At 33.0% G+C, this 10,557-nt stretch overlaps 1 protein-coding gene across 1 annotated transcript; it reads left to right on the forward strand.

Annotated features, from left to right (window-relative positions):
* The first annotated feature begins 4,473 nt into the window (after positions 1 to 4,473).
* On the forward strand, positions 4,474 to 9,609 carry LOC120070809 (nudix hydrolase 20, chloroplastic-like). The gene is made up of 9 exons (XM_039022692.1): positions 4,474 to 4,826; positions 4,993 to 5,057; positions 5,406 to 5,586; positions 5,792 to 5,872; positions 6,172 to 6,297; positions 7,138 to 7,217; positions 7,327 to 7,442; positions 7,600 to 7,720; positions 9,258 to 9,609. Exons 1-9 carry the CDS (start codon positions 4,527 to 4,529, stop codon positions 9,325 to 9,327), a joined length of 1,140 nt encoding a protein of 379 aa, XP_038878620.1. The 5' UTR covers positions 4,474 to 4,526; the 3' UTR covers positions 9,328 to 9,609.
* The last annotated feature ends 948 nt before the right edge of the window (positions 9,610 to 10,557 follow it).

The raw sequence follows: 10,557 nt of genomic DNA on the forward strand, positions 1-10,557 counted from the left end.
TTGACACGCCCAGTGTAATGACCTAGATTTGTACGCATACAGAAAATTAAATGTCAAATATTAAGCAGGACGAAATTTTGTTTAGAGAGGTGGTAAATGTAATACCCTAACCCTAATATAGAAAGCAGGAAAACAAATAAAAAATATAATTAAGAATGAAAAATATATAAATTTAATAGGAAAATCGGGTGAAAATTTAGAAGGGAAAAAATAGGAAATTTATTTCTTATCCAAAAATAATGAATAAGGGAGCAGAATCAAGGAGGATTAATTAGAAGTTGGACGCTAGCTAATTCAGGAGACAACGGGCAGTAGATAATTTTTTGTTTGGGCACTGCTCATTGGAAGAATTGGAGGTGAATTAATTGCCCATATACTCTTAAAATTTGAAAGAGTTAAAAAGAGGAAGTGGAATCCACAAGCAGTGAAGGCAACCACGCGTGAAAACTAGCGAGAGTGGAGCTGTCTCTTATACACATCTAGATGTGTATAAGAGACAGCTACAAGGGACCCCATGCATTATGTTTGTTCACGATTACATTAAAATCAAGTTTTGATTAGGTGTAAGTTATGCTTCTAGTCTAATCTTACGTTTATGTTAATGGTTGATGCTGGATGCGACTCTGGCCCTACTGACTGCATGACCAGCTAATCATCAGATGAGTTAGTTTTCACTTAGGTCCTCATCTTTCTATCAGGGCGGAGAGATTTATGTTGGAAGCATAACCGACCACTACATGTTATTATACCTGTCTCTTATACACATCTAGATGTGTATAAGAGACAGGCATGACCAGCTAATCATCAGATGAGTTAGTTTTCACTTAGGTCCTCATCTTTCTATCAGGGCGGAGAGATTTATGTTGGAAGCATAACCGACCACTACATGTTATTATACGTTTTCGCTCCCAACCATATGTTTTCATGACATGTTGCTTGTGATTGTGCATTTGGTCACTACCCTACGTGAGAACTACTTACTGGGTATATTATATACTCATCCCATATTTTTACAGACTTTGTAGGTAAGGACACAGCGTAGATGGCAGAATTGGACGTCGCTCAAATGGCCAACCATCAAACTCACTATTATAGGCATATGCATTTTGTACCACCACGCTAAAGACTGTCTCTTATACACATCTAGATGTGTATAAGAGACAGCACCCCTCTAGTCCAACATTACGTTTATGCTAATGGTTGATGTTGGATTCGACTCTGGCCCTACTGACTGCATGATCTGTCTCTTATACACATCTAGATGTGTATAAGAGACAGCCTCCAGGCCTAATCTTATGTTATGTTTATGCTAGGGACTAGCAGGGTATGTATGGTTGCAAACCTGTCTCTTATACACATCTAGATGTGTATAAGAGACAGCACCCCTCTAGTCCAACATTACGTTTATGCTAATGGTTGATGTTGGATGCGACTCTGGCCCTACTGACTGCATGACCCGCTAATCATCAGATGGGTTAGTTTCCGCTTAAGTCCTCATCTTCCTATCAGGGCGGAGAAATTTATGCTTCCAGGGCTGGCAGGGCATGTATGGTTGCACCCCTCCAGGCCTAATCTTATGTTATGTTTATGCTAGGGACTAGCAGGGTATGTATGGTTGCACCCCTCTAGTCCAACATTACGTTTATGCTAATTGTTGATGTTGGATTCGACTCTGGCCCTACTGACTGCATGACCAGCTAATCATCAGATGAGTTAGTTTTCACTTAGGTCCTCATCTTTCTATCAGGGCGGAGAGATTTATGTTGGAAGCATAACCGACCACTACATGTTATTATACGTTTTCGCTCCCAACCATATGTTTTCATGACATGTTGCTTGTGATTGTGCATTTGGTTACTACCCTACGTGAGAACTACTTACTGGGTATATTATATACTCATCCCATATTTTTACAGACTTTGTAGGTAAGGACACAGCGTAGATGGCAGAATTGAACGTCGCTCAAATGGCCAACCATCAAACTCACTATTATAGGCAACATGCATTTTGTACCATCACGATAATGTTTTACTGATCCTGGTGTTTTGATAAATAAACTTTTTATATAGTTTTTCTATCTAATTAATAAAATTTAGATATGTATGTTCTTTAAAATTTTCACCAAAACTCATCTCATGATAGAAAAGTCTAAGTATGCATGTCGTAGTGGTCGGATCATAATGTGTAAGGATCCGGACGTTACACTCAGTGGAACATCTCTACCTCTCATCTCTCTCGTCATCCAAATCAAAAACTAAGATACGGATACGTCTAAGGATGCATCATTTTTTATATATATATTTCTAAAAAATGAGGGTACGGATACGTTGAAGATACATTTTTTTCTTTAAAAATTCTAGGATATAGATAAATTTAGCATACAAATTAATAACAATAGCACAAAATAGAATACAAACACTGAAATACAATACAAAAAAAGCAACATCTAAGATGTTGAAGTATAGTAGTTAATAAAATGAAAAAGAAAAGTGACTCATATTGCAAAAAAGAAGAAGAAGAAGATTAGAAAGAGGAGTATGAAGATAAACGAAGAACTTATTGTTGAAGATATCCAAATAGTTTATATTTTGGTAGACTTTGTGGGGATTCAAATGTGAAAATGGAGATTAGATGATTTTAATCTGGGGTTTGGTCTGTCATTTTTTTTCTTTTAGTTTTGGACTCGAGTAGTGAGCTTTTTAAATAAGTTGCCTAATTTTAGATTGGGAAAGATAGATGAGTTACTTGTCTTTTTTCTTAAGAAAAAAATACGCATAGAAATAGATACATCAAATCACGTGTCAGTTACGTAGCTGGAAAGTATCTGAAAGTATAGATACGTCAAATCGCATGTTAGATACGTATCTGGGAAGTATCTGAAAGTATCGGTATTCGATACGTGTTTGATACTGATTCTTTGCCTCACATGAAGTATCTGTGCTTCGTAGCTGTTAGGCTTCGGAAGGAGGCGCAAGTGGACCAAGAAACCTTAGAGAAGGAGCTGGTGCTTTGTGCTTCTTGGACTCCTTCTTGCTAGGCACCAGTACCAAAACCTCAACGGAAGACAATAGGACTGGTCGGAGTAGGAGAAAAACTTTCAGGAGTAGGTGGAGATTCCGTTGGAGTTGGTATGGGAGAAGAAGGAATCGACGTTGTAGGCTACAACAAACCCCAAAGTTACGTGAAGATGAAAAAGTGAGTGCAAACTTATTCAAATGCGTAAGGGTATTTTCGATCTTTTCTTTTCAATCCATTAGTGAAATTGGGCTGAGCTTATCGATTTTTGACATTTTTTAAAAATCCATGAACATGGGACACCGGCCTAATTTTTAAAAACATTTTTTAAATTTCTGCAATTGCCCCTTTTGAGATTGTATTCCAATTTGGTTTTAGGTTTAATCAAAACTTTGATCTTTCTACTTTTAGCTTTAGTTCATTTTGGTCCCTATATTTTAAAATGTTCATTTCAATCTTTATATTATTATTTTACTTTAATTCATTTAATCCTTGTACTTTGAACCTTGGTTAATTTGATCATGTACTTTTAATTTTGGTTGATTTTGGCCTCTGCACATACTTTTGACAATTTTCGTCACTTTATTTACATTTTTAGTTTCATTTTTGAAAGACTAAATTGATCCCTTTTTATAAGTTTAAAAACCAAAATGAATCATCCTTAAAAAGTATAAGGACCAAAATAAATCCTTTTGAAAATAGGACCAAAATGAATATTTTGAAGGTTTAAATCTTATTTTGGTTCTTGAACTTTGAATCTTATTTTATTTTGGTTTACAAACTTTAAAAAACGTCTATTTTAGTCCTTGCACTTTTAAAAAGTGCTTAATTTAGTTCTTGCTATTAAGATTTTATTTACTCTTAAACATAACAGTGAAATGACTTGTATTTTTAGATGACTAAACTGTCAAATAAGTTAGTCATGCTAAAAAAATTGAGGGTTTCAATTTTGAATGAGGTGATAAATCGATTTTCTGTAGGTGATCTCAAAAGTCCTTTTGTGTCTAAGATTTTCGTTGTTCACTATTTTGACACGTTGGTTATTGATATTTTACTTCACCTCATCTTATTCAATCTATGTTAGATGCAATTTTATCCTTAAATAGATTTTATTTTATCTTTAACATGTTAACATAATTCTAACCATAGGGACCAAAATAAATACTTTTTAAAAATTCAAGGACTAAAGTAGATATTTGTAAAAATTTAGGAGAAAAATAAATCAAAATTTAAAAGTTTATGGACTAAAAAAAATTTAAACCATATTTTAAAAATATAAGACCAAAACAAATTAAAGTACTTTAAAAGAGAAATAAGAGGATAAAGAACCAAAGTAAAAAAAAAAAAAAAAAAAAAAAAAAAAAAAATTTTAAAAAAAAAAAAAAAGGGAAAAAAAAAAAAAAAAAAAAAAAAAAAAAAAAAAAAAAAAAGTAGTATTTAAGCCTTGATTTTAAAAAGATGAGTTCCACGACGCCTATTCATCGATTTTTTGCTATCTGTTCTGGTAGTTAATGCTTATGGCTACCTCTCCTCCAATTCCACACATGGCCTGCAAATCTCTCGCTTCACACACATTTTGTATCTCTCACGCTTTCTCTTCAATCTGCAATGCTTCCATGTTTTCCCCCACGAGGTTCCTAACGCCACCTACATTTCGTTCGATGACCTTCGCCTTTCGTTCTGTATCGGTCACCAGCAGCAGTTTCACTTGGGAAGACGCTGTCCACATTTCCTTGCCAGAAAGCTTTCAGGATGATCCCTCAGATCTTACAGGCTATTTCGAGAAGGTCAAGCTCTGCAATCGCGGATCAGTAGGTCTCTTTCTCCTTTTTCCTTATGTTTGAATGTTCTAAGTATGTATTTCGGCAGTAATTGTTTGCTTTAATTCGTTTTATTTCAAATTCAGCGCAGGAAAAGCTATAGATTGATTGAAATGCAGTTCCATATCTGTTTTGAATTGATTAAATTTTCTAACAGGATATGCAATCCGAATTTCTTCCGTTTGTCATCGATGACCTAATTCTTGGTTATGTGCACCACGGGTGAGGTTCCTACTGTTTTCTTTTTCCTACGCACATCGAAGATATCATCTCTTCTTGTAGTCCATGCTACTTGTTCGTACTGTTTGATCAAAGTAGGTTGTGTGTATTAGATTATATAATATTAAATTTACTTTCACCCATTAACTTAAACTTTTGGGTCCATTGGTGATTTAATACTGTATAACAGCACGTGGTACAGGAGGTCAAATGTTCAAACTCTTGTAATATTTACTCGAGACTGGGATCTATATAATATTCAATTTGTCTTCGTCTGGCTTAAGTTTTTGGGTTAATCGTTAATTTAATAGTGTGTTATGGATAAATTCAATGGATATGTAACTTATGCAGTTTCGGTAGACACCTGAAGAAGTATGCCAATGTGTTTACATTCCCCCGAGATGATTCTGTTGAATTTGGCGCTTGTTTAACATTGCATGAATCGCTAAAGACACCGGAAGATAGGACGCATGCAGTTGGAGATGTAGTCAAATGCTTGGGTGAAGAAGTTATTCCTGGTACAAGGAATGAGGTACTGCTTGTAATTCCAATGTAAAGCAAGGATTAAAATATTTCTCAGTGCCTGGCTGTTTGGATCGTAACTGTGACATTGTATATAAAATATAATCGCCTTCCTCAGTTTAATGCGCAAATAAGCTGTTCCGTTCTAGAATAGGTACTTTAGAACAAGATAATGCTTGTTGTGGCTAACAGCATACAACCATGAACTCTGTCAGCTGTACCCTGTGACTTCATCCTTTGGTGGGCCGGTTTTTTTCTCGCTTGAACGTGCAGCAGCTCCTTATTTTGGAATAAAGGTGTGAATTTTCCCCTTCTACAGCACTATGGGAACTTCTATTTTCTTGTTCTATTTTTCCGTAATAAACTCTCAAAGAATTAGGCAATATGTCATATGTTTATACAAGTTTGGTTGTTAGGTCTAGATAAAGTTGAAACCTACTAATATATGATCGTCCTTTTCAATATAAATACAAAATCTCAAGTAATTTTTGCAGTACTATTCAATTCTGCCTACATTGCTGGAAGTAACTATTCCACTAATTGATTTCTCTAACTAACTTCTACCTGCCTTCTCTTGGTGCTTCTCTTAGCACAGGTTTATGGAGTTCAGATGAATGGTTATGTTGAAAAGGATGGGAAGAAATTTTTGTGGATAGCAAAAAGAAGTCAAATGAAGCAAACATTTCCTGGAATGCTGGATGAATTAGTAGCTGGAGGGCTGGTGTGTAATTGACAATATTTAACTGTTGTTTAGTTTTCTTGCATGTCACATCTCATGTTAAAAAAAAAAAAAGCGGTTTCCTCCCATGGTTTTAATTATATAAATACTTTAACATTTTCTCAAACTTGTGGACTTGAATATTTGTAAAAGATCTAAAAAGTGAAAATCAATAGTAATTGACGAGAAAATGACATTACATAGGTTTGAAGTTTGAACACAAGATCTTCGATTTCGATACTATGTTGAATCATCTATCAACAAAAGAATTTATTAATAAGTTATGGTAAATTTAATTATATTAATAATTTGACAATTGCTTTCTCCTTCCATTTTTCAAACACAGGCTTGCAAAGTTTTCCGATTGACTGAGGATAAAATTTCTGTTTTCTTATTCCCTTTTGTTTCTTATGCATGTAATTATATGAAAGACGCTTTCTAGAATTGCATTCCTTTATGTGAAATTGAGCCTGTTTAAGTTTCAGTCGACTCGTATTTGCTCTGTTTTGTTAAATGTAGTTAAGGCAGGCTACACTGATGATTTTTAGTTGTATTTGACTTTCTGTTTGAATGATAAGGTTGGATAGTTAATTACAAAATTAGCTAGGTTCTGATACTGACACATTTATATTTCTGGCTGAGACGGGTGAATTTTTATAATTTCCTACGAGCAGTAGAGAATCTGCCCAAACAGGGTTTGAGAAATGCATAAGAAAAGTTGGATACTGATGAAATGGGGAAAAAACAGGGGAGATTAGAAGTTAGAAATGTGCACTTGAATGCTGAACATCATGATTATTATCGTACCTTTATAACCAGCCCCTGACGATATGTTAGTGACAGCCTCAGGGCATCCCCTGCGGAGAGAATCTGATGAAGGAATGTGAGGAGGAAGCAGGCATACCAAGATCAATATCAAATAAGTAAATTCATAACAAAAATAATTATAATGTCACATTATTAGTCTAACCTTGTATTACATGGCTATGGTAGACGTAAACCTGGTGACTTTATAAAGCTTTTTTTTTTCAGGGCCATGCCAGTTGGTGCCGTTTCATATTCAGACATCAAGGATTATAGTTACAAGAGAGATGTTCTATTTTGTTACGATCTAAAGCTTCCTGAAAATTTTATACCGAAGAATCAAGGTTAGTTAACATGATCAATTTTCATTTACATGATCATTCAAAATTTAGATGAGGTCTCTTACATTGAATTTAATCTAGACCGCTCCAAATACCTCTAAATACAAATCTTAGTTAGAAATTCGAAACCACTAAATTTTGCTGACTAAACTTATGGCAGATGGGGAGGTTGAAGGATTCAGGTTGTTGCCTGTGACAAATGTTGCAAATGTGATTCGGAGGACACAGTTATTCAAGCATAATTGTGCTCTTGTCATCATTGATTTCCTATTTCGACATGGGTATTATATACTATTTTGTCCATGGCTTTAAATTTGTTTCTCGACCATTACCTGCTTAAATTACGAGTTTTGTTGATCTTAGTGGTAAAAATTGAGAAAGGGTCGGAATTAGCCTCCTAAACTTTCTATCTTTCATAAATAACACCGTTTTAAATTTGTTGAAATAGTTTTTCTCGATCTATCTCATCTGAGATTGACCATCAGGATTTAGACGAAAAAAATTAACTTTTTCATCGTACCAAATGTTTTGGGCTTTTCCAGTTAAATCTCGAACAACCTCGAGATTCTATATATTTGGGCTTTCTTAATAAAATTTTGTGCAGGATTAACTCCGGGATTTTATATATTTCTTGAAATTTTACAATTTTTGTGCAAAATTTGATCTTTTCCAAAATTTAAAAACGACAGTGCAATTGCTTGAGATGAAAATTCATTTGCATAATTTGTAAATTCATTTGAAAATTTGGAAATCCAGATAATTGTGGAAATAGAAAATTAATTTTGAAAAATTACTCAAAATTTGATATTATGTTTGGTAAAGATAATTGAATTTGGAGAAATTTTGAAAAGATATAAGATTTGGTATAAGATTTGGAAAGATTATATAATATATTTGGAAAAATTAATAGAATCCTGGTGTTAATTTGAGACTTTGTCGAGTCTAAAATCCATGAGATGAAAAAATAATTTTTTTATGCAAATCTCGGTGGTCAATCTTGGTCAAGATGAAGTGAGAAAAATTATTTCAACAAATTTTCTAAATAGATGCTAGTTTTGAAAGTTTGAAATATTTTAAGAGCCATTTCTGAAAATTTTCCATAAAAAATCATGGATTTAAACGATTTGTAATAGGTACAAAATTTCTTAAATCAACAATAATTTCCAATGGAGTGTACATGAGTTGGGTTGGATTGGAGAGATTTTATGGACCAACCTAAAATTCGGGTTGGTCGGATTGACAAGCCGAATGACCCTAATAAGGTCTCCAACCTAATCCTTAAAATTTGGATTAGGTTGGGTTGTCGGGTTATTTATTCTTTTTCTTTTCTTTTTTATTACATTTTTTTATTAACTTACAATATTTAAATTTGTGTACAACACATACTGATAATTAAAATTTCATAAAACTGAAAGGTTAAATATCAAAATCCAAGATATTTATTACAAACTTCATACAAAAATCATAAAAATATATATAAATNCAAACTTCAAACAAACATCATAAAAATATATACAAACTATAATATTTATAAGTTATAATATATGTATTTTAATTATATTAGAAATTCGGGTTGGGTTGGGTCAACCCGAATTTTTAAAAGTAAACCAGAACCCAACCCAACTCGAAAAAAAACATAAAAAATTCAATCTAACTCAACAAAAAATTAAAACTAACCCAACCAACTCTTCTAATTTGGATTGATAGTCTGTGTTGTTCAGATTGTCGGGTCATTTGAACACTCCTATTGCTGAGGGCATTCTTAAGGGAGTGTATAGTTGCTTACAATTAATGTATTTTTCCTTTGAAAAATTATAGGTACATCATACCCGAAAGTTTAGGGTACTTGGAGCTCTTGCAAAGTTTGAAGAGTGGAACCTGCTTCTAAATAAAATCATCCGCCTTATTATAAATGTGAAAACTATGGTCATTCTCCAAGACGAGTATAGTTCAATTGACATTCGAGTGTATTAGAAACCACGAGTTTCATGGTTCGAATCTCCCTACTTCAATTGTTGTACTAAAAAAAACCTGTGGTCAGTCTTATTGAAAAATCGAGGATGGTTTATATTGTTTATTAGTTTGTCGGAATTTGCTCATTCAGGCTCTATCAATGTATTTGGGCATAGAATAAGGTTTTCATTTTTTTTAAAAAAAGTTATTTTTGTTATTCAACAATTACAAGGTAGAGATTGAACAATCGACATTAAAGAAGTATTTGATAGTTTTATCTATAAACTATGTTCGGATTAGTGGGATAAAGAATAAAATAGCATCATCTTTTTAGTATATCTCATCTGATTGAACTTGAAACAAGCATGGAGGCACCTGAGGGCCAAGTTTGATAGATCTTCTAAATGAAAATAACTTGATAAATAGAATGACGTCTTACCTTGTCACCTTTTCTTTGGTAGCACTACAAGTATGATCGTTGGCTATCTGATATAATAGTGGATGTATTTGATGGTTTAATTGTTTATTATTTTTCAACAGCTTTCTTGCTTATTAGATGTATTTATAAAGGCAAACAAACTGCGTTACTTTGGCTATGGAGAATAAAATAAGAAGACCTAAGTTTTTGGTACATCTATTGAATGAAAACCCACCTTTTAAGTCCTTAACAAAATTACACCTGAAATCCCGTTACAAATTGAAACAAATCAACTATAAACACACACTGACTTTTACATTATTCAACTTTCTTTTCTAACCTAAGATTTCATATATCAATTGTCAATTTTGCATCTACTTTTACATTATTCACATTCCTTTAAAAAGAAGAAATGATATTACATGAGCTAAAATACATGATCTTATGCTTTGATACTATATTAAAAATTTATGTGGATGAGTTATTCACGATAATTTGTATTTTAAAATTTTAAGAATACTTTGGTCAATAAATCAAACTTTTTCTTTTAAAACTAGGAACGAACCAAATTTGATCAGTGATATAGAAAGAAGAAAAATAATTGAAGGTGAAGGATTGATTTTTTTTTTTTTTTATCAAGAATATATATATATATATATATATTATCTTTGCTTGTTGAGTATACTCACACTCACTATAATTTATGACTTGGGGCTTAGTTGGCTTTAACTTGGAAAAAAGTGTTTT

This window comes from Benincasa hispida, chromosome 2 (genome assembly GCF_009727055.1).
Source record: "Benincasa hispida cultivar B227 chromosome 2, ASM972705v1, whole genome shotgun sequence".
Classification (NCBI taxonomy): domain Eukaryota; kingdom Viridiplantae; phylum Streptophyta; class Magnoliopsida; order Cucurbitales; family Cucurbitaceae; genus Benincasa; species Benincasa hispida.